At 27.9% G+C, this 23,976-nt stretch overlaps 5 protein-coding genes across 20 annotated transcripts in view; 3 read left to right on the top strand and 2 right to left on the bottom strand.

Annotated features, from left to right (window-relative positions):
* The window catches only part of LOC127277860 (twitchin), a 103,936-nt gene extending 102,376 nt beyond the window's left edge, over positions 1-1,560 (top strand). For all 9 annotated transcript variants that reach the window (XM_051299257.1, XM_051299268.1, XM_051299263.1 and 6 more), the window contains 3 exons: positions 12-338; positions 421-534; positions 698-1,560. In XM_051299257.1, coding sequence (XP_051155214.1) covers positions 12-338; positions 421-534; positions 698-897 — 641 coding nt within the window. In that variant the 3' untranslated portion in view covers positions 898-1,560. The remainder of the gene's footprint in view (positions 1-11; positions 339-420; positions 535-697) is intronic.
* Positions 335-4,377, bottom strand: LOC127277943 (uncharacterized). Of its 2 annotated transcripts, none has more exons than XM_051299407.1 (9): positions 3,969-4,377; positions 3,269-3,730; positions 3,022-3,205; positions 2,722-2,830; positions 2,533-2,654; positions 2,218-2,424; positions 1,789-2,095; positions 1,579-1,625; positions 335-525 (listed from the first exon to the last, which is right to left on the bottom strand). In XM_051299407.1, the coding sequence occupies exons 1-8, from the start codon at positions 4,170-4,172 to the stop codon at positions 1,601-1,603; spliced, it is 1,620 nt and encodes a 539-aa protein (XP_051155364.1). In that variant the 5' UTR covers positions 4,173-4,377; the 3' UTR covers positions 335-525; positions 1,579-1,600. The 2 variants fall into 2 exon arrangements, with proteins under 2 accessions (XP_051155364.1, XP_051155355.1); XM_051299398.1 differs by having other exon boundaries at positions 1,785-2,095; positions 3,969-4,376.
* A 230-nt stretch (positions 4,378-4,607) lies between these two features.
* LOC127278007 (brain protein I3) lies at positions 4,608-6,374 on the top strand. Its single transcript, XM_051299497.1, has 4 exons — positions 4,608-5,065; positions 5,129-5,217; positions 5,399-5,514; positions 5,906-6,374. Exons 2-4 carry the CDS (start codon positions 5,145-5,147, stop codon positions 6,035-6,037), a joined length of 321 nt encoding a protein of 106 aa, XP_051155454.1. The 5' UTR covers positions 4,608-5,065; positions 5,129-5,144; the 3' UTR covers positions 6,038-6,374.
* Positions 6,375-8,674: 2,300 nt separating this feature from the next.
* LOC127277904 (cysteine sulfinic acid decarboxylase) lies at positions 8,675-14,643 on the top strand. The gene is made up of 3 exons (XM_051299352.1): positions 8,675-9,507; positions 12,481-13,232; positions 13,667-14,643. Exons 1-3 carry the CDS (start codon positions 9,229-9,231, stop codon positions 14,289-14,291), a joined length of 1,656 nt encoding a protein of 551 aa, XP_051155309.1. The 5' UTR covers positions 8,675-9,228; the 3' UTR covers positions 14,292-14,643.
* LOC127277914 (alanine aminotransferase 1) lies at positions 14,431-23,966 on the bottom strand. 7 transcript variants are annotated; one of them, XR_007842431.1, is made up of 8 exons: positions 23,798-23,966; positions 23,581-23,687; positions 23,319-23,497; positions 22,845-23,174; positions 22,260-22,704; positions 21,867-22,135; positions 21,000-21,760; positions 19,599-19,719 (listed from the first exon to the last, which is right to left on the bottom strand). XR_007842431.1 is itself a non-coding variant. In XM_051299367.1 (7 exons), exons 3-7 carry the CDS (start codon positions 18,808-18,810, stop codon positions 14,678-14,680), a joined length of 1,647 nt encoding a protein of 548 aa, XP_051155324.1. In that variant the 5' UTR covers positions 18,811-19,064; positions 19,599-19,719; positions 21,000-21,443; the 3' UTR covers positions 14,431-14,677. The 7 variants fall into 7 exon arrangements, 4 of the variants coding, with proteins under 4 accessions (XP_051155324.1, XP_051155330.1, XP_051155320.1 ...); XR_007842433.1 differs by having other exon boundaries at positions 23,581-23,672; positions 23,744-23,966; XM_051299367.1 differs by lacking the exons at positions 21,867-22,135; positions 22,260-22,704; positions 22,845-23,174; ... (1 more) ...; positions 23,581-23,687; positions 23,798-23,966 and adding exons at positions 14,431-14,956; positions 15,459-15,727; positions 15,876-16,320; positions 16,499-16,828; positions 18,487-19,064 and having other exon boundaries at positions 21,000-21,443.
* Between the last annotated feature and the right edge of the window lie 10 nt (positions 23,967-23,976).

Raw genomic sequence — 23,976 nt, forward strand, 5'->3', positions numbered from 1 at the left:
AAATTACACAGCAATGGCAGTCGCAGCAGAAAAACCAAAAGAAGAGGAAGAAGTTGAAAAGGCTCCAAAAATAGTAGATCATTTGAAGAGTTCTTCTGTCACTGATGGTGATGGCGTCACCCTGAGTTGTCGAATCATCGGCGCGAAGAAGTTCGATGTCGTTTGGTTACACAATAACAAAGAGATAAAGCCCAGTAAAGACTTTAAATACACAAACGAAGCTAATATTTACAAGCTACAAATCGCAGAGATCTTCCCAGAGGATAGCGGCACATACACATGTGAGGCCTTCAACGACATAGGAGAAAGTTTCTCGTCCTGTACCCTTAATGTCCTTGGTAAGTCAGAAAAAAAGTAAAAAAAAATTTAACTAAAATCGGACAAAATTTTACATAATTTTTTTTGATTTCGGTTTTCTAGTTCCCAATGAGGAACCCAAGAGTCCAGTGTTCACGACATTCCCACAGTCGGCAACCGTTAGTGAAGGTGAAGCGGTTAATTTTGCTTGCCAGACTGCAACTGCACCTTTAAAAGGTAATGTAGCATTAGTAAATTGAATCAATTTACAAAATTTCTAATCGAATAAAATAATCGAAATCGTTATAAAAATTAATACAGAAGCGAAGAAATAGTTCATTTTTGTCAAATTAGTTTTCATATTTTATTTTTAAGACTGAGAAAAATTTGTTTATTTTAGTAACGTGGCTGAAGGATGGTAAGCCGATTGATGAAACGAGTAGCAGGTATACCTTCAGTGCGGACGGCGAAACGTCATTCAAATTGAAAATAAAAGCATGCACAGCTGCGGACGTTGGACAATATTTAGCACGTGCAATCGGCAAAAAGGGTGAGACGAACGCCGCTTTCGCCCTCAATGTCACTGCAAACGATCTCTGAGTCTGTCATTAATCAGCCTCAATCATTTACGACTCATCAAAATAAAAAAAGCGCAACTGCCAAACGAAAACAGTTACGTCAACATGACATTTACCATTAATATAATAAAATAAAATTTCAAATACAATGATAAAAACATGACCTGCTCTCGATGCAGCGTCCACGAAAACTAACGAAAATTATACACGATAATCGGAAGCAGGTCGTAAGAATGTCGTCGAATACGAAGGTTACTTAATTATATCACGAGATAAAATATTCATGCATGAAAGTTGAAAGGATTATTATTATTATTATTATTATTATCGTTACTATTTATTACCGATACAGTATGAAGATACTATGGGACAATATGTTTTTCTTTGTTTGTTTGTTACTTTGCGAAAAAAAAATAAATGCGTTTACATTACGTGACTTCATGCACCGTGAATAGAAATCGTTAATTTTTTTCTTTTTTAAAACGTGGTAAGGAATCAAGTTTTAATAGAATTTTGCCAGCATCCTCCGAACAACATCAAATTCTAGAAAAATTAGATTCTTTCTCACGTTAGAAAGAAGAAATAGTAAAAACGACGCTGTCAACCGTGTAACCAAACGCATTGTCGTGTTATATTTGTTTTAAAGACTGCTTCCACTATAAAATATATGATAAATAAAAAAATATATCATTTTTATTCTTACCTTAATTCCGAAAAATCTATTCTCACTCATGAACTTTCCTCATCTCTCTGCAAAATAATCGTTTTAAGTTCTATAATTTATATTCTTAAAAAACTTAATTAAATTTTAATTTAATTTTCAAAAAAGTTAAAAATATTCCTCATTTAAACTTAAATAATTAAAATTAGTGAAATTAAGTTATGAAAATTTAAAAAAATGTTTATTACCAACATAAACAATTTATCTGGATTCAGAATTCGAAAGCATCCTACATTTGTCTTGAAATATACTTTGGCGTGTCTCTGATCGACATAACTTAATAATGGTTTGTAAGATCCGGATTCTAAATTACCAACTCGAACTCCTATCGTCCCATTATTATTAATAAACCATACAAAATGGTTATCTACCGTTAAAATATTAAAGCTTGATCCCACGGGTATTTCTCCTTGGGTGACGAATGTAAAATTACTTAATTCACTGATACGTTCAATGACGCAAATTTTCACTTTTATTAACTCATCACGTTTAGTTTGAACTGCAAAATATACACAATATTTCAAATTCAGTCAAATCATATAATTTATTGAATAATATATTAATATTTCTTTAATTTTTCCAAAAAACAATTTTTTGAATCAAATAAATAAAAAAACTTACTGAAAGCATATAATTTGGCTTCATGGAATAATATGTTTCTAATTGCAAGTTGGCAGCTGTTTGCAGCAATAATGACAGTCCAATCATTTTTTTTAACGTCATAGCTGTGAATTCCATTTACTGCAATTACAATTCTACTACTGACAACACAAAAGGGAGGTATATCTGTAAACGTAAAAGGTGCATCCTTTCCTTTCGTCCAAACTCCTGTTGATAAAAAAACTCAATTTGTAAGTATTTCGTTTTCTTTAAATGACATGATACTAGTAAAAACAAAGAATAGAAAATTAATAATAAAAAATAATAAATTTACACCTGCATGAATGTCTAAAATGTGAACAGACGTCAATTTTATACGAAATTTTCCCACGCCACCGATAAGAACCAATTTGTTACCAACAAACGTAGCGACCATATGTCGCCTTTCTTCCAGTAATCTAGAAAAAATACATCTCATGTTAATTAATAACTACAACAAATTTAAAAGTGAAAAAAAATTAATACCTTTCTACTCGGTACCATTTTTTTGTGATTAGACAGAATCGCGTGATATAAAAGTTGAATGTGCCATGGCCCAAAAATTTTTCACCGCCAACAATATAAATACTGTAACCTAATCATTATAATAATTATGACAAAATGAATAAAAAATAATTTAAATATTGTAATTTAATCATTACATATGACAAATTGAAGAAAGAATTTTTTTCATCAACAATTTGCTCAACAATGTTATTAAATGGCGAAATTGAAATAATAAAATAAATAAATAAATCGTATTATTGTAAATAAAAAAAGAATAACCTCTGCCAACAATCTGCGTTCCATTTTGAGTATAAATTTTATATCCGTCAACCATTTTCGCAAGTTCCTCGAGACGATGCCCATCCCATGCAAAGACAGTAGCTTCTTCAAGGCCATTGGAATTCGCTCTAAAGCCGGTTACACAACTCAAAACTCTGGCTTTACATGCGCAAGATTTATCACTCTGGAATGTATAAAAATTAATTTCTATCAGTAATAATTAAAAAATTTGCAATCATATTCATACCTGTGAACTGTCCTCTGAACTTTCAGAGTCTTCTTCAACTTTCCTCTCATTTCGTTTAGCCCATTCATTTAAAATCGCTTGTCGATGAGCCTCTGACGATCTTAAATTAGCATTATTGACAAGTAAATAAAAATTTTCTTTCGGCAAACTAATGACAGCATCTTCAGGTAAATGTTCAAAAATATCTAAACACGTGGCAAATACAACTTGTTTTAAATTTGTTTGATTTAATTCCTCGGCCAGTAACCATAATTCAATCAAATTATCACGTTGAAGCCACTTATGTATAATGATATATGTTAAACTGTCTAAAAGATTGTCCACAGCATAAAACGATGCGAATCGGAAAAGTTCTAAAAGTTCTCTATAACATCTGTGAACATATTTTGAAATAACCCTATTATAATAGTGGCCCCAAATATCATCAATAAGATCCTCATCGTCCAACCAATCGACGAAAGTCTGTTGAAAAAGAAAATAAAATTAATAGTTTCGTTATATAAATAATATTTATTTATTGTAAACACAATCACCTTCAATGAAAATAAAAACATTCAAAGACAATAATAAATATACACGTGCTATTTAAACTAAAGAAATGATTAAACATTCTTATAACTGATTAAATGTAATTCAAGTTAATTCTATTTACCTTTTGTGTTTATAAATATGTTTTTAATATTAATTTGATAAAACTAACCTTGAAAGTCTCGAGATTCACTCTATATTCTATGTCGAATTCCTTCTTAGTACTGTCCCGATAATTTCCGGCAAAAAGTCTATTAAAATAAAGACTTTCATTTGAAAGTTTTGTCTTATTTACTTTAAATGGTACACCTCTTAATTTTAAAACCACTATTTCTTCTTCCATTCCAAGTTGAAGGGCCAATGCCGGTTCGTCCATGTTTATATTTGTGTTATTATTTTTGTGTATTAAAACAATTTAAATTAATTACATATAATTTACACATAAGACATTTATTAATTTTAGACAATTTACTATAGTTAAAAGGTTAAAATGGTTAAAAATTACAGATAAAATCGATCCTAACCACCATTAAGCTGATCTGTTCTGGTCTGTCTAAACACAACTGTGATCACTGACAATTTGACAGTACAGTTTTATTTTATCGACAGTAGATAAAAAAACTCAGCGCGAAGTTTCAATTTTTTACATTTTATATTTAATATCTACATATTATTTCGATTATTTATTTTAATAAATAAATCTTAATCAATAAAAATAAATGAACAAGTAAGTATGATATTAATTTAGTTTGATTACATAAAAAAATTTACTTTAAATTAAATACGCAATACTTTATCTACTGTAGGAAATGTCATTTCCCAGGGCAGCGCAGTGGGAGGGGATAAATTTCACGAGTGAGATTTTAAACAATTCATATAAATAATAAAAAAAAGAACCTTATTTGACTTTTATTGAAAGCAATCTGTAATTAGTATAAGTCCTTTTATCATAATCTTGATTTCCATATCAGCGAAATAAAAATAAGAATCAAACTGATAAGACACTGCGTCATTGACGGCAACAAAAAAAAGGTCGGTGCGCCTTTAATGAAAAATATTCCGATATGACGTCCCAAAGGTTATTTAATTATTAATTATTTGTCATTTTATGTATCCAGTATATAATATTTCAAGTATTGAAAAAGTGATAATGTGTTAGTGCGAAAAACAAACATTTACTTTGTTACAAACTACTATATTGTAATTTTTTGTTTTTTGGAGTCAACAAAGTGATATATAGTTATATTGTGATCAAGAGATCGGCAAAAGGTAAATTAATCTGCAAATACGACGACCATATAATTAATTGATCGTGTCAATTTGTCACTTCAGAAACAAATCAAAGGAAATGGCTTCGGAGCGTACTCCTCTTACGGATAAAGATTATCCACCACCACCTTATACCCCTATAGCTCCTCAACGTACGTTTTTTTAATTTGAAACTAAACATAAAACAAAAATAACCAACAAAATAAAAATTTGGAAAAGTATTTTTATAAATAACTTAAATTTAAGCAATGGGAAAGTCTAGTTTTATCGAATATCTGATATCACTTTTTTGTTTTAATTAATTGTTAATAAATAAATTTATTTTATTTACAGCAACCTGGCAATCACCTCCTGGATATTATCCAGCATCGACAAATCCTTATCAACAAGAATCTACGACAATTATTGTTCCTGAAATTATTCTCGTTGGTGCTTGTCCTGCTTGTCGAGTTAGTTAATTTTTTATTCAAAACAATTTTCCGCTATATTTAGTAATTAAAAACTTAAATTAATTATTTTTATACTTACGGATTAAAGTTTCTTTCTTCTTATGTTCGTTTTTAATATTTATTTTCTATTCTCAGAGCGAGAAAAATCTAAATTTCTCCTTATCATAGTTTAATTTTTTAAATAATTCCTCTGAATAAAAATCCATTTTTATACAAATTTAAAAATATTTCTGTAAAAAAAATTGAAATATTAAAAATTTTGATCTTTATGTATACGTATAGAACATACAAAATATAAAGTCTTTTACAGTTTTAAAAAACAATTTTAAAAAATTGATAGAAATTTAAAAATATGAATAATAAAAACTATTACTTGTTTCCATTTTTTCAGGTGGGTGTCTTAGAAGATGATTACACATGCCTCGGAATATTTTGTGCGATATTTTTCTTTCCACTTGGAATCATATGTTGTTTGTTACTGAAAAATAGACGTTGTTCCCATTGCGGTGCTTATTTCGGCTGAAATATTCTATACTTGAAACGATATGAACCAATCCTTGAAAAAAACACAGATTACCAAATTAAGTGGTTGTCCTTGAATTTGTGATAAAATATATTGTCTCTTAATAAAAGAACAAATTTTTTTATATATTAGATGAATATTGAAAAATCAAGAGATAAAGTATTATTAAAAACAATCGTCTATATAAAATGTTCACTTTATAAATTCTACTACATTCCGATAAAATTAACAGGCAATTATTAGAAAGTTTATTTTTCGATAAATTTCATTTAGTATAATAAAAAAAAGTACAAAGAAAATAAAAAAGCAATGTATCGCTTTTTTGAAAAAAAAAGAATGTTAAATACATAATTATTCAAGTTGTAAAACATTTTATCAAAACTTGAAATAATTAAATTTATAATAAGGGAAAATTCAAACGATGAACAAATGAAATTTTGTTCAACAAATTTAATTAATTTATCGATTTATTAAATCGAATCTCAATGAGTTGACAATATTCGCTTGAACTGTGCCTTTTTAATTAATTAATTTTTTTTGGCTAGAGATGTGAATTATCCAGTTAGAGCTAATGCAAACAAGGAATTAGAGAAAAATATAAATTGTACATATACAATGAGATTCAATGTTATTGATTAGTTCTACCGAGTTACTCTTACTTAATTTTACAATTTCTCAAGATGATTATTGAACGTTAATTATTAAAAATACTTCTTTTTATTGGACTTTCATTCTAATTGTAAGCATTAAAAAAATGAAACGCCAAAGAATAATCTCTAATTCTCCGTTAAACAGGCAAACTTGCAGACAGACAAAGTTTGATTACAATTTATCCCACTATTGTTTAATGATGTGCAATAATTTTATCGTCTACGTAGACCCTATATTTTGTAATGGATTTTTCAAGAAAAATTATTTATAAGGAGTTTTTAAGAACTTTTTTAGACAATGTTGTTAATATTTCTTATGCGTTCTTAACGACATATATTTAACCAAAATTATCAAATGTTACGGGATATTAAAGATTATAATTAAGAGCATTTTAGAAACAATTATTAAAAGGAGCAGTTACAAAGAACTATTTTTAAAGAAAAATGTATAAAGAAATTTTACGAAATTTTCATCTATTTTACCTATAAAAAACAAAAATCTATTTTTCTTAATTATTAGATAAGTTTTCCTAAAGGATTTTAGAATAATTGTTTGTAGACAAATAAAAAAGCTTTGTATCTATTATTATATACTGATTAAATAGAGTAAATTTGCTCAACGACTGTTTCATTTTGGCGTAATCCAAAACCTTTTAACAATAATTTCATTTAATTGGCCTTTTGTTCTCCAATTTCGACCATGACTTTGACCTTAAATCCCTCAAACTGACAATCACAAAGTTCATTCGATCATTTTTCGTGATTAAACCCAAGAACAAATTAATTTATTTTTGTTAATCTTATTTAAACTTAATTAATTTTATTTATTTAGAAACAAATAAAATAGAAGAAATATTTTTTTCTCATTGAATCACAATTTGTATTTTTCACGGCGTAGAAAAAAAAACGATCGTAAAAAGTCAAATAACAAAAAAGGCTGACATTTATTGCTGTAGGATGATAAAACTTGAAAACCTCAGTGCGAGAAAATTATGTCGTTAACCAAAATCTCGAAATATCAGATTTGATTATAGTCAAGGAAAATAAAATTATACATCGATTCCGGCAATAGTGAATGCGATTTGTTGCAAATTATTAGGAAAAGCAAGGGCAGTACTCTATGCCAGGAGATGGAAATAAAAAAAAACGCAAATGATCATTTACCACACACAGAAATATATGACGAAGGTTTTCTGCAATGCCATTTCATATGCTGACAGATCTTTTTTCTTCTTTTTTTTGCACTAATTGAGGATACTCCGAGTCTATTAAACATTTTTATATTTACCGAATAAAACTATTTATTAAAGTATCAAAACTTCCTTAGAAAACGTCAATAATATGTTACGTAAATTTTTTAATGTTTATAACCAGACATTAACGTTTTTAAAGACAATAACTCTCATTACGATACACATGAGTGAATAATTTCGTTCAAAAACATTTTTTCCACATTATTTGTCTTATTCCCTCAATGAGATATATTTCAACGGAAAAATTAAAAAATTTACTATGTATTCTTAATTTTTTTGGAATAATTAAAATTTCTTTATTTTGTTATTTCTTTGTATTTCGTTTATTATTGAAAAAAAATAATTGAATGATTCCTGAAATTATTAGAAATTGTTATTTCAATTCCTAAGGAAAATCTAATTAAAATTTCCCCGAGTATTTACATATTTTTTCACCCAATAATAAAGTGACTACGTCATTAATTAATTACAAACAAAGATTGAACTTTATTAATATGATAAAAGTGCGTAATCGCCAATCAGATAAGGCAAATGATAACTCAATTGCAGAAGTCTCTTTAAAGTCATTTGGCACATAGGGTCTCGATAAACGCGCTTCTCATTTGACATCATAATAAATGATTTTATTAAAAATAAAATATCAAATATTTTCGAATTTATTCAATTTTTTAAAAATATGTACTAATTTTAAAATTGAAATGCCAAATAATAGTTTTTTAATCAATTTCAAATAATTTTTTTTCTTATTTTGCTAAATAATTCTACTCTACTCTCGTTTTTTATTTAAATTCTTGAAAAAGTGATTCAATCGAGAGCATCGAGAAAAAAACCATTACACCCACGTCATACAGGATTTTTTACCTCTAGGAATGTTTGTTTTAATTGCAGTGATTGGCGATTACAACGAACACTAGGTCGCATCTCGGTGAACGTGTCAAAGAGGAAAGGAAAAAAACTATAGGCGCAAAAAACGAAGAAAAAAAACGGAAGAGAATTCAGAGGATCCTAATGATAAGACAGGAAGAACGTCGTCACCTCGAAAAGTAAATAAAATTTCCAGGAAAAGGAGTTTGTACACGTTAGTGTTTATATTATATATTGATGTGAAACGCCACTAGCAATAAGGAGTAAAAACTATGACACGATTCAGAGATACGTAAAGTGTGTATATAGTCACATGGAGGGAGTTCACAACGTTGTGTTTTGTCCTTGATACAAACTTTTAGCGTATAAAGGAAGCCGAGGCCGTAAACGGAGGTCCAGAACGAAACGATCTACCAAGAGAGCCATGCCAGCCAATGAGGAGACCATGGAAGAGTGTTTGTGCCAGGAAGTTGATTGTAAAACCTACGAGAATACGACGGGGATGTCTGTCAATAATAAATTGAACGGCTCCAAAAACGCCTATACAAATTCGCAAAATGGTACCACCACCAAGAATGCTGCTGCTACTCCTGTCAACGATGATGAACTCCCGGAATCGCTTCGCAGTTTTCCATCGAGGCGCGAGCACGAGAAATTTATTCGTGATTCGGTTAATTTGATTCTCAACGATGCTGTCTTCGAGGTGAGTGGCCTGAAATTTAAACAATCAAATCACTCAATAACAAACATCAAATGAAATTTTTTTTCAATAATTTAATCATCCAAGTTGCTAATTAAATCTCATTAAAGCCACTAATTGTTTTAGAACTAATTCATTGGAAACCCTAAAAACACAATCATAACGAACCCTAAATAATTAAGAGCACAAATGAAGTATTAAAATCACCAATTGAATAATTCAGAAACATCAATGCAACAAGCACTAGGTAAAACACTAATTAAAGCACTAGTTATGTTTTATCAAACACTGATTATAAACGAGCGAATTGAAAAACATTTGAGTAAACAAACGATTTAAAGTATATTGGAAGAAAGTTGTTTACGAGTGAAATAAAAATTTAATGAAAATGTAGATGAAAGTTGTGAGGAATTTTGAAAATTGTCAAAAATTTATTGAATATTTAAAAAGTAGTGGAAAAAAATAACGGTAATCACGGCATGAATTGCATAAGGAATCTTTTCGAGTTGATAATGTATAAAACGTTTTTCATCGAGTGAACAAACTCAATGCATAAATGGTATGATTAATGAGATCAGCTTCATAAATAAATCATCATACTATATTCACTTATCATTCTTAGCTCCTTGACTCTTCGGGCGAGAATCCAGGAGAAAAAAGTCAACAATCATTACAATTCTTGCTTTGAAAGCACATTTCACATTTATTTGTCATTGTGACCAAATTTCATAGTCAATGACAAATTTTTAAGTTCATAATTTTTCTCACATAGAACAGAATTATATTATTTAAAAAATGTCATTATTTTTTTTATATAAATCTATCAAAAAATGGTATTTTTAATTATTAATATTATTTTATTCTACGTTATTTTTTCATTTTGTGAAATTGAGAATGTAAAACGAGGCGATTCATATTTCTTGTTTATGGAAATTTACTGAGATTTCTACGGGTTTTCCTTGTCAGACAAGAGAATAAATTTCCTTTTCATGTCTTTTCTATACTTTCCCTGACCTGCGATTATCTTATTATGATTGGAATTTTAAATTTCGTTTATTTATTTTAAAAAACACTTTAAATATTCACAATTAACACATCTTTTTAAGAAATGAACCATGAACAAATTTTTGCGTTGCCATAAACATTTGTTTAATTACAAAATTACGACTGTTGGATCAATGAACTTAATACTTATCAGTTCTACAAAATTAAAAAAAGAATCCCATAAAGATTAGATTTAGGATGTGACTGTTGAAGTTCAATATTTGTGAATTTATCGGAATAAAGATAATACTATACAAATTAGAAACAAAATTAATGACAAGTTCAGGGAAATTATATAAAGTTTCATTCATAATATTTCCAGATTTATACGCATATGTAAACTTATATATATTTTTTTATTTTTCTCAAGGAAAAAATCTGTTACCTTCAATTTTTTTTTTCTAATAACAATTTTTATACCTAGAATGCAACAAAGTATGTTATTAGATAGGCAATTAATCTAATTTCCATTTTGAAATTAATTTTTTTCATATTTTGTAACCTTTATTGAAATTACTTGATTTATACAAGTTTCATTTGAATATCTTTTATTTTTTATGCACTTGAAAAAAATTTTTAATATAACAAGAAAAATTTTTTTATTCAGTAAAATGTCTCTAGTTAATTTAATTTAATAAATTCTATAATAAATTAAACTCAATCGTCCTAAATTTAATAAAGTGACATTGAATTATTATTATTATTTTTGAATAAAAAATTAAAAGCACCATATTTTAATAGAATAATATTTCATAAAAAGTTTTTTATTTCAGAAAAAGAAAAAAAAAATTACTTCTATCAAATTTTGTTTTTGTTAGAAATTAAAAATTTCTATAAAAAGTTATTTAATAGAATAATTAAGAAGATTAATTTTTTTAAAGAAAATATTAAAAATGTAAAAAAAAGAAATTTCTATTATCGTAATTGTTTTAAAATTTTAAACATTAATGATCTAATTGTCTATGCCCTTTATCATAAAATTACTGTTTAATTTATGTCACGTGACTAAAATTAAAAAAATAATACAAATTCATTAACCACCTGCTATTAGTAATTAAATACCAATTATGTGATTAATGACAAATTTTGTAGAAATGTGTGACAATTGCCTTATTAGTTCATAAAACATATATCCATTAATAAGCTTTATGGATAAAGCAAAAAAAAAAAAAAATAATAAATAAAAAAAAAGCAGAAAAATGTAATTAATTTGGAGGACCAATTATTATGACAGTGTCATGTTCACGTTTAGCAATAGTGCGTGAAACTGACGTTATTCTAAACTTTCTATCATTACAGTCAAGGACGTGGAAACATAAAAGAAAAACTTAATTTACAAACTGTATCGAATCAATTAATATGCAAATTTCATTCAAGAAGTATTATTATGTCTAATTTCGCTTTTTTGGTGACATAATTTTTGATTTTTTAAGAATAAATCTTAAAAAGAAAATTACATTGTTTATTTAACATTTGGTTGAGATTAATTTTTGTTTTATCATAAAAAAGTTAATTTTACTTCTATTGTTTGTTAAAAATTACTTTCTCTTTCATAGTTATAATAAAATATCTTGAATGAAATTTGCAGCTTTTCACAAATTGAAATTTTAATTCTAGTCGTTTATTAAGACTTTAATGACACACTAAAGAAAACATTTAATCAAATACTTTATCTAATTTATCATTTGACTAATATTTGTCAAACTAAAGTCAAAATAAATTTTTTATTATTGAACCAAATAATTTTGTTTGAAAAAGTAAATTTAGAATTTATTGTATTCTGAAGAAAATATTTTTCTTATACGTATCAGAAAATCTTAATAAATTAGAAAATCAATTTGTAAAAGTAAAGAAATAAAAAAGAAAGAGAAATAAAGAATTAGAAAAGAATCGAAAAAAATACCTATTCGGTTGTGAATTTTCCATTTTTAGGGTCTATCGAGGAAGAGCAAAGTTGTTGAATGGGTGGAACCACTTGATCTCAAGTCCATAATAAATTTCAATCTTGCTGATGATGGTGTCTCGCAGGATGATCTTCTCGCTATCGCCAAATCAGTGATAAAATACAGCGTGAAAACTGGTCATCCACATTTTGTCAATCAATTATTCTCCGGTCTTGACCCATATGGTCTCGTTGGTCAATGGCTAACAGACGCCTTAAATCCGTCTATTTACACGTACGAAGTGTCGCCCGTCTTCTCCCTCATGGAGGAAGAAGTCCTCAAAGAAATGAGACGAATTGTCGGCTGGGAAGATGGCAAGGGCGATGGTATTTTTTGTCCCGGTGGCTCAATGTCAAATGGTTATGCCATTAGTTTGGCGAGACACAATAAATATCCAAAAATCAAAGAAACTGGCCTCTGTCAATTGCCACGACTCATTGTTTTCACGTCCGAGGATGCACACTATTCTGTGAAGAAGCTGGCATCATTCATGGGAATTGGAATGAGTAACGTCTTCTCTGTGAAAGTTGATTCTCGTGGCAAAATGTGCGTCAAAGATCTCGAGAAACAAGTTCAACAAGCTTTGGACGAGGGTGCAGTTCCATTAATGGTTTCAGCAACCGCAGGCACAACTGTTCTCGGGGCCTTTGATCCTCTCTTGGAGATTAAAAAGATCTGCGACAAGTATCAAATGTGGTTCCACGTCGACGCCGCTTGGGGTGGAAGCACCTTGATGTCCAAGTGAGTCTGAAAATTTAATTTAATCTCAGAATAATTTATCTTAATAATTAGGTATAAGTTTAGTAAATAAATCATGTTTTCAATAGTAATTATAAGCAACTATACATAAGATGCAGAAAAAAAGAATTTTTATATAATAATTAAAAACTGATAGATTAATAAAAAAATCAGTGCAAGGTCAAATCGAACCTTTCTATTTTCTAAGGACAAAAAAAAACAAAACAGTTCCCTAAAAAAATACACTTTTCATATGATATTGTACTTAATGATAGGTTGAAATATCTAATCATTGAATAAATTAAATTCCATAACGTTATCGGAATACTAATTTAATCTGGTATTACCAGTTATTGCGTGAAATATAATTTTATATACAATATTTGAATTATTCCGAATAAATTAGCATTTTTAATTTTTAATATTATTTATGATAGGAAATATCGTCACCTGCTAGAGGGAATTCAGTTCACTGACTCCGTCACGTGGAATCCCCATAAAATGTTAACAGCGCCTCAGCAGTGTTCCACATTCTTGACGTGTCATGAAAATTTGATGCAATCAGCACACGGTGCAAAGGCCACGTACCTGTTTCAAAAAGACAAATTTTACGACACATCATACGATGTCGGCGACAAAATTATCCAATGCGGTCGACGTGCTGACGTTTTCAAATTCTGGTTCATGTGGAAGGCAAAGGGCACCGCGGGTTTTGAGAAACACGTAAATCGTGTATTCGAGTTGTCACGCTATTTCTTAGAAATGATAAGAAATCGCAATGGATGGCAATTGTTACAGGAACCGGAATGCACGAATATTTGTTTCCGCTATATTCCACCATCGAAACGCCAAATGCAGGGTGAACAATTGATGAATGAATTGCATAAAATTGCCCCAATTATCAAGGAAAGAATGGTGAAACAAGGTTCGATGCTCATCACTTATCAACCACTACGACATAACAGAAATTTCTTTAGGCTTGTCGTGCAAAATTCAGCATTGACCGAGGAGGATATGCAATTTTTCGTCGAAGAAATTGAAAGGTTGTCGAGTGATCTTTAGATACCTGTAGAAATTTAAAAAATCCTTTTGCCCAAAATGTAAATATAGATTAGAACAGTATAAAAACAAATAAAAAAAATTCAAATTGTCATTGTTTCTGTGATGTGATCTAAATTCATTTTAAGAATGAAAAAAAGAATTCTTTTTTCTTGTAAAATTTAATCAATATAATCGAAAGCACAAATATCAACAATATTATATATGATTAAAGTGCTATTTACAAATCAACGACATTTAATAATAATTCAGTTATTTTGACCAATCGACAAAAGTCGAACGTTTTTCTTTTTTTTGATTTTCAAACATGTATATATTATAAGTACATTAAAATTATTATTTGTCAGCATTGAAATTTTCTTTCTTTATCGAATTTTATTATTGTCATTTTAACTATATTCTTTAAGGAATTTTATATGAAATTCCTTGAGACTATTAAGCATAGATTTGATCATTTCTTTTTGTGGCAAAATTGTTGTACGAAAATGATATGTTCCCGGTTTTTGTCCAAAACCACTGCCGGGTATGATGCAAATTCCAGTAGCTTCCAAGAGCTTAAATGCATAAAATACATCGGGTTGCATGTTTTTGGCTTTTGCCTCCTTAATCGCTCTCTCAGGGAGATCAATTTTCGGAAAAACGTACATCGCACCCATTGATGGATTAGCCTGGCAAGAAAACATCTATGTTATATAGTAATAGCAAAAAAAAAAACCCAGTATTGATAAACAAAAATGTTTAATTATTAACTTATATCTTTTGTTTACCTTCTTTGTTTATTGTATTCATATATGAATACAAAATACTTTTTACAATTTATTAAATAGACAAATTTAGATAGTAGTGAATTTTAGAAAAAAAATTTCATTCATCTTAGAATATTAATAATTTATTTTGAATAAATATATTCTATTTAACATAAATAAGTTGTTGATTTAAATTTTTTTTAAAGCTTTATCAATATTTTAATAATAATGAATATTAAAAATAGAATACTTCGTGTATCATACGTACATGTTGAATTTTCATTCTGTACTTTTGTTTTACCTTCAAGTTATACCAATAAAGATATTGAATAAAAAAAAGAGTTATCATTAAATCGAATTATATTCTATATTATTATTAAATATAACGAAAAATTAATATTATGAATTATAATTAATTAATTACCTTATATCCGGGGATTTCGTTAAGTGTATCGACAACCAATCGAGATCTTTCCGCCAAAGATTCTAATGTTTCGTGTCTTTCCTTCATGAACGATTCGTAAGAGGGTTCATGAGATTTCGGAGGATTAACGACAACATCCATTGCAACTTGACCTAATACTGTTGGACATAACATTGCCGAAATTGACTTCATCAAAACTGCCATCACAGCCGGCTCCAAATTAACAATCTCGGCATAACCACCACGAAGACCGCACTCGCCTGAAAAACCTGAAAAAATAACAAATATTATTTATCACAATCTTTGCGAGAAATAACAAATATTATTTATCACAATCTTTGCGAGTTATCCTTATTTTACAAAACTTATTAGATTAGAATAATTAACTTATTAATTAGAAAAGAAGAGAATTAATACCTTTCGAGACTGACATAAATGATGCAAGCTCCATTTGAGAATACGGTTTTCCCATTTCATTAACGATTTTCTTAAATGCATAAAATTTAGAATTTTTATCATAAATGTTTGTCTGGTAAACCTCGTCAGCCAATAAAAATAGATTATGTTTATGGGCAAATTTAATGACATCAATTATATTTTCACGTGTCAAAACTTGACCAGTGGGATTTCCAGGATTTATCACAACCAATACTCTTGGTTTACATTTTTTTTCAGCCTCTTTGTAAGCCCTCTCGAGTTCGCTGATATCGAGAGACCATTTATTCTCCTCATTTAAATAATAGCCAATTTGCGATAGACCAAATTCAGCTAATATAGCAGAATAGAGTGGATATTGTGGAATTGGTATCATTACTCCTGATGGTTTTCCATCGACTGGCTCATTGAAAAGTTTTAAGAACGACTAAAATAAAATAAAAACATTTCAATAATTTGTGATAATTAAAATATGTTTATATATTCAAAAATATAAAAATTGCCCAAAAAAAACAAATTTGAAATATTCTATGATATTAATTTCTTTAGTTAAATTTAATTATTAATTAATAGTTTAATAATTAAATAAACAGTAATTTACATACTTTAATAGCATCCGAAGCCCCATTGGCCAACATAATATTGTTGTAATCGCTGGGAAAGCCATCTCGCTCTTGAATATATTGCGCTACGTGTTTTCTGATAATTTCAATACCAGGAGACGCCGAATACGAACCAACACTGCCACCTCCGCAATTTTTCAGGATTGTCGATGCACGTTCCTTAGCATCCTCCGGATAATTTGGATCATCCAAAAGTTCTGGATTTACTGTCAAAGCCAATACTTGTCGTAAAAATGTGATCGGCTTATTGCCCATTGCATGTGCATCTCCAATATTCGCTTTAATTACGGATTTAAATGGCTTCTGGGCTCCCTGAAAACAAAAAACGAGAATATTTAAAAAATGAAGTTTATTGCAAAAATGCAAATATCTAGAAAATTGCATAAATATTTTTTGAAACGTCTTTAATGAATGTTCAAAACAAAAAAATCAATATTCTCGCGTAATAATTATAAACAAAAAATTTACAACCGTCTAATTTTTAAATTAATTTAAATATTTAATAAAAATATTGAATAAATCTACAATTAAATAATAACTATAAAAACAACACAAATAATTAAAGTAGAAATAAATGAAATTTAATTTTTAACAATAAATTATTATTACGTGAACGTTATGAAATTGATTTATTGAGAACAAGATTATGACGATTAATCTTTATCATTTTTCGAGACGAGAAAAACGTTCGACAATTTAAAGATAAGAATAAAACTATGGTCTATTTCTTCATTTTTTAAAACAAACATAAATTATTCAATTTTTAGAAAATTTCAAAATCTTTAATTTAAAAAAAAAATTTAAGATGAGATTTCTCGTTTATTTAAGCACAACATGTAATCATGTTATTTCAAGGTTGAAACATTTAAGGAAACTATTTCACGTGATGCTATAAACTCATTGAATATGCGTCAACAATAAAATTATTCTTTTATTTAACTTTTTGCTTAATAGATGATTACACAAATTTTGAAATAAAACAACAATAGGTAATTAAAAATAAAATAATAATTTACCTTAATTTTTACTGTATGAATTGTAAAAAGAATTATTTTTGTAGAGATTTGTAAAGAATTTTATAAAATTTGTTAACAATTAACTATCCTCTCTTTTAAATACAAGTAAATATTTTATCAGCAAATCGTTAAATGTATAAATATTTTAATCTACTAAACCAATCGATCCTCAAGTACTGGAATGTAGAACAGTCAAAGGTAGACTAAAAATAAACCAAAAAAATTTTTAACTTTGAAGTATTTAGAAAAACTTTGTATTTTATATTAGGTTAGAACGCAATTTCACTATAGATAAAAACAACTTGTCAGAATTGAAAATCATTAAAAAAATCTCATAAGAATATTAAATGTCAATGATTTTGCAAATAAGTTACAACCGGTTGTCATTTACATTTCACGTGTCACCTCAAATTTATAGGTTAGAATTCCTAATTGTTAAACGTCAAAACATTGCGAATTTAATTTCAAAAAACTAAAATTTAAAATGACAAATATTAGTTTACAAAAGCAACAAGTATCTATGACAATGTAATCAAACAGAATACACTCTTGTTATTGATCCATTTTTTGAAATATTAATTATATAAAAAAAAATTGACATACACATTAAGAAAAATGTACAAATAAAAAATCCATTAATAAACTTTTATTTAATTATATTACAAATTACTTGATGTAAAAAAGCTAAATAACAAATGCGAATCAACCGAAATTAATAATCCAGCAACAATCTGTCAGTAAGAAGAATGCATAGTACAAGCAACAATTGAGAATCGATTGTTTAATTCCTAATTCATAAAACATCTTTTTAAGTCTTTTTTAACTTGTTAAGAAATGAATTGTTAAAGATTTTAAGATAAAAAAGCAAAATTAAAAGTAGGGCGTGCGTATAAAAGAAAAGTATATTGAGTTGCGCGAACGTCAAATATAGAAGTTATGAATGGAATCATTTACCTTTTGTAATTCCTTTTCGATTTCATTGGCCCGAAGAAGAAGTGGACCACGAACTGCATATTCCATGATTTTTAAATTGTAATAAACATTATCCTCTGTGAGGACTTTCTTCTCAGCGCTGGTCATGCTTTTACTGTGATTGTTTTGAAGTGACACCGGTTGTAGAAAAGTTGTTCCAGACTGGCCCACTGCACTAGTAAAGACTAAAGCACCGCCTCCCATTCCCCTTGTACCCCTAACACGAAAGTCACTCCCGCTTCTATGCTCCCATCCTCGTGACCATGCTTTGCCAATGAATGTCTTCAATTGTCCGTGTGTACTCATGATTATATTTAATAAAAATTCCAATTATAGTCTTATCAACAGCTGTCAATGTTTACACACACTGTTCTTTTCCCAGGACTTTTGATTCTGAAGGCAACCCGTTCTGCGCACTACTGTCTTTATTTTTTTTAAATAACAATCCCGCTCTTTTTCAAAATATATTATTTTGTTTCTTTATATAATTCGAATAATGACACTGAAACGTCGATTATTCAGACTCGCATCGATTGACTGGCATTGATGGATCTGGTAAACTAGGAAAAAAATATTTAAATTATCCATATAAATTGAATTTAATAAATTTTTTATGACAAAATGATTTATATATATATATATATATATATATATATATATGTAAGTATACTAAAATTAAACGACATCAAATATATATAATGAAAATATCAAAAAATTTCCAATACTTTGTTTTTTTAAAACTATATCATGCAGTCGATTAAAAAAAATTAATTAAAAACTACTGTCGTTAATTAGAATGTTTAATATTAAAAATGTTTCACTCTCAGCAAAATTTTTTTGAATTTTAGATAACTCAATATTTTTTTCTGCTTTCCCTGATGATTCAAATTATTCAAGTTTAATTATTTCCCTATCATATTAATAATAAAAATAATTTATTCCTTTAAAGTCTACTAATAATTCTTTTAATGCAATCAAACCTCGATAACTCGAAACACCATCAATGGAGGCAAAAAAAAAATATAAAATAATTTATGACTAGAAATAAATTTGTTATATACTAAATATTGGAAATAGTTTTAATCTTACCGTACTTTTGTCGAGTCTCAATAATCGAGGTTCCAGTGTATTCCTATATATAAAATTCCAACGTCTTCAAACTTCATTGAGTTTTATAGCTCTTAAATTATCTCCAATCACATCTATCTCATTGACCTGCAATAAAAATTTAGTTTTACAGATTTTAGTAAACATTTCTAAACCAACAACACATAATTATATTTTTTTAACATTGACTTTCTGAAGACAACTGAATTTAATGGAATCAGATTGAGAGAATATTTATTTTATTTTTAAAATCAAACTTGTAAGGGTCACGCTCTTTGCAGTTTGTACCGACTCTCAAATCAATATTAATCACTATTAAAAGCCGTTATAATATATTTATTAATTAGACATAATATTATCCACTTTTTTTAACCTAATTCTATTTCTATCATAAAAGTGTTTACGTATCTCTTTCATAAACTTATAAAAACATTTAAATATATTGGATAATTATTTTTCTTAAACATTACTAAACATAATTTAAAACAAAAACCATATATTTTTAATTTCATCAATTTAAATAAATGAAAATAAACTAATAAATTATTCAAAATAATATATATTAATAATTTTTTTTGTTACTATTATGCATCTGTTATTTGTCAACAATTAAAAAAAAATTTGTCACGAATGTTAATGCCAAATTCACTACAGTCATGAAGGTTGATATTATTCAGGCGTTACGTGATTTGCCGGGATGTTAATTTATTCACGTGGGAGAAAAAGTAAAAGTTACCTATAAATAAATATAGAAATTTATTGTCATTTATTGTCAACCCATTTATAATGTAATCAAGTTTAAATAATTGAAAAATATTTAAACAACTTTTTTTTAATTTAATTAAAAAAATATACTTTGTTTTAAAAGATCTTTATAACGTGAATAAAAGTGTAAATTCATTACATAAGAATTTATACCTGCTTTCTTTTTAAAGTCGTTTTTCTGGCATTATACTTTTATACAACTCAACAATTTCCCGGATTTTACATACATATGTATAACCACAACCTATTCTCAGATGATATTTGGAAGTGTTTATTTCTGGGTCACGAGTTAAATGATGTATAAAAAGAATTAAAAAAAAAACACGAAACCGTCACATATGAATTAGTCTGCACATAAAAATTTAATATACATTTAAAAAATCCACAAAAAATTGAATAATAATTGTAATTTTTAAAAAACCGGTTAAACTTTTTCATTCTTTTTGGAAATTTAATAAAACTTTTAATGAGCTATTTTATACTATCAATAATTTTTGGAGCAAAACATGCATAACAAATTGTTATCAATTTCTCAACTATCAAACTTAATGATTAAGAAGATAAAAACTTCTTTTAATACAAAACAAAAATTTATATAGAGATTAAAATAAACAAGTAGTTACCGTAATTTGTTTTATTTGTAGATGGCTTTCTTCAAAACATTACTATTGTAATGTTATATACAAATGTGTCTTGATTATATTCGTGTCAGTAGTAACTTTTGAATCTTTTGAGAACTGTTTGAAATTTTGAGGTCACTGAAAACTAGTTCTAGTTAACTGTGTAATGCTGTTAATCATTAATTTTCCGTCAATGTGAGAAATACGATCTGTTGTGTCGCGAGAAGAATAAGACGCAGACAAGTCTCACGATCCTCGTGATAAACTAAATAGCATTATTTATATATTGAAAGTCGGTAATGAAGTTTCTGAATTATCGATGGAATCTTGATAAATATTTAAACTTGATTCTATAACGATTAATAAACTATATTTTAAAATTTGATTAACATAAAATCCTGATGGATTTTCATTACTATTCAATTATAATAATTATTATTGTTTAATTGATATAGTATTTCCTCCTCAAACTTTCTTAGCCGACATCAACTGTATTTTTCTAAAAATTTTAAATGAAATTCTTTCAGGGAGCTGAGCATTTTTGTTACCCGTTCTCTTTGAGGTAAAATTGTTGTTCTAAAGTGATAAGTTCCAGGTTTTTGACCGAACCAAGATCCGGCCAATACACAAATTCCAGTAGCCTCAAGTAATCTGAATGTGTAAAATAAATCAGGTGATTGATTAACGGCCTTTGCGGCAGCGATTGCCTTTTCTGGAAAATCTATTCTTGGAAAAACAAAAATCGATCCCAAAGCTCGATTCACCTGGGATTTATTATGTCTTGTATTAGATTTTTTACATGCAATTAAGTCAATAAATAGTTAAATTAGAAATATAAATTTGAAAATAAAATTTCCGAGTAAAAAATACCTTATAACCAGGAATACTGTTTAAAGTATCAGTCATTAAGTGTGACTTCTCGGCTAATGAATTTAGTATTTCCGTTTTTTCCTTTATAAAAATTGAATACGAAGGTTCATTGGGTTTTGGAGGATTCACCACCACATCCATTGCAACTTGTCCCAAAATATTTGGACACAAAACTGCCGAAAGGGACTTTAAAAAAATAGACATTACATCGGAATCCATATTTACTATCTCTGCATATCCACCTCGAAGACCACATTCGCCCGTATAACCTTGTAACAAGAAAATAATTTATAAAAATTCCTTTAAATAAAAATTAACTTAATAATTAATCAATTACATATTGCATCACTATTACATTTAATAATAAATTAAATATTTAAGAAATAAATAAACCTTTTGAGATGGACATAAAAGACGCAAGTTCCATTTCAGAATACGGTTCACCCATTGCATTCATGACTTTTTTAAACGAATGAAATTTTGAATTCTCGCCATAAATATTAGTTTGATAAACTTCATCAGCCAGTAAGAAAAGACGACGTTTGTGTGCAAATTTAATAATATCTTGAATATTCTCAAGTGACAAAACTTGACCAGTTGGATTACCAGGATTTATCACAACTAATACTCGTGGTCTGCAAATTTTTTCAGACACCTGATAAGCTCTCTCGAGTTCGCTAATATCCAGGGACCATTTATTTTCCTCGTTTAAATAATAACCAATTTGATATAAACCATATTCCTCCAATATTGCTGAATAAAGTGGATACTGAGGAACTGGTATCATAACTCCTGATGGCTTTCCATTAATTGGTTCATTAAAAAGTTTCAAAAATGACTAAAAATAAAACCAAATTTATTAAAAATTTTCAATCGTTTAATTTATTAAAATTTTGAAAAATAAATATTTTTAACTTTTTTGAAAGTCATGCATAATTAAAATTTGGTAAATAATTTGTCAAAATATCATGCACGCACTTTAATTCCATCGGAGGTTCCATTTGAGAGGATAATATTGTTATAATCGCTGGGAAAACAATCTCTGTTTTCAATATATTTCGCCACGTGTCTTCTGATAATTTCAATTCCAGGTGATGCTGAATAAGAGCCAACATTGCCGCCATTACAATTTTTCAAAATTGTCCTAACACGTTCTTTTGCATCCTCTGGATATTGTGGATTCTCCAAAAGTTCAGGCAAAACTGCGAGAGCCAAAACTTGTCGGAGGAATGTAATTGGTTTTTGACCCATTGCAATTGCATCACCAACATTTCCTTTAATTACTTCTTCAAAGGGTTTCTTATTACCCTATGCGAATTAAAAATAAATGTCTCAATTCAAAAAAAATATACATTACATTAGAGTATTATTATAAACAATAAATATTTGTTTATAATGCGCCGTGTAAAAATAATTAAAATTTAATTATTAATATAATAAAAAGCATAGGACCTTTTGAAGTTCCTTGTCTATTTCATAAGCTCTGACAAGAAAAGGCGATTTAGAACTTGGATATTCTATAAATTTAAAATTAGTAAAAACATTGTTTTTTGTAAGAACTTTGTTCTCAGTTCCCGTTAAACGTCGCAAGTCGTTCCATTTTGATGAAACAGGTTTTAAAATTGCTTTACCTTTAAAGGAAATTTCTTTGATTAATATATATTTAAATACTTATTGATTTTATTTTTTATATAAAATTGTGAATTAAACTTACTGTAAATATTATGCTTATAATTAGTAAATATTGATTTCTTTAACAACTTCATTGTATTTTTTAAAATTTTCCTTGTCCAAATATGCCGGATACTTTGAACATAACCTCTAAAAACGTGAAACGTGTATTTTATTTATGAATTATTATAATAAAATAAGATCACCTTATATTATTCCCGTATAGTAATAATTTATCACAGTTACTATTGATACTCAACTAATTTAACTAACCACACATAACATAAAAATAAATTTAAAAACCATATACTAAAAATTATAAATAAATTTATTGCTTCTACACGTCTTCTAGAACGTTTGACCAGGCTGACAAACCTGATGAACTGTCAATTTTTACTTGTCTATATTTGGTACCACTGAAAATATTCCCGCCATATTT

This window comes from Leptopilina boulardi, unplaced genomic scaffold, assembly GCF_019393585.1.
Source record: "Leptopilina boulardi isolate dan_hultmark-lab unplaced genomic scaffold, ZJU_Lbou_2.1 LbouV2_112, whole genome shotgun sequence".
NCBI lineage: Eukaryota > Metazoa > Arthropoda > Insecta > Hymenoptera > Figitidae > Leptopilina > Leptopilina boulardi.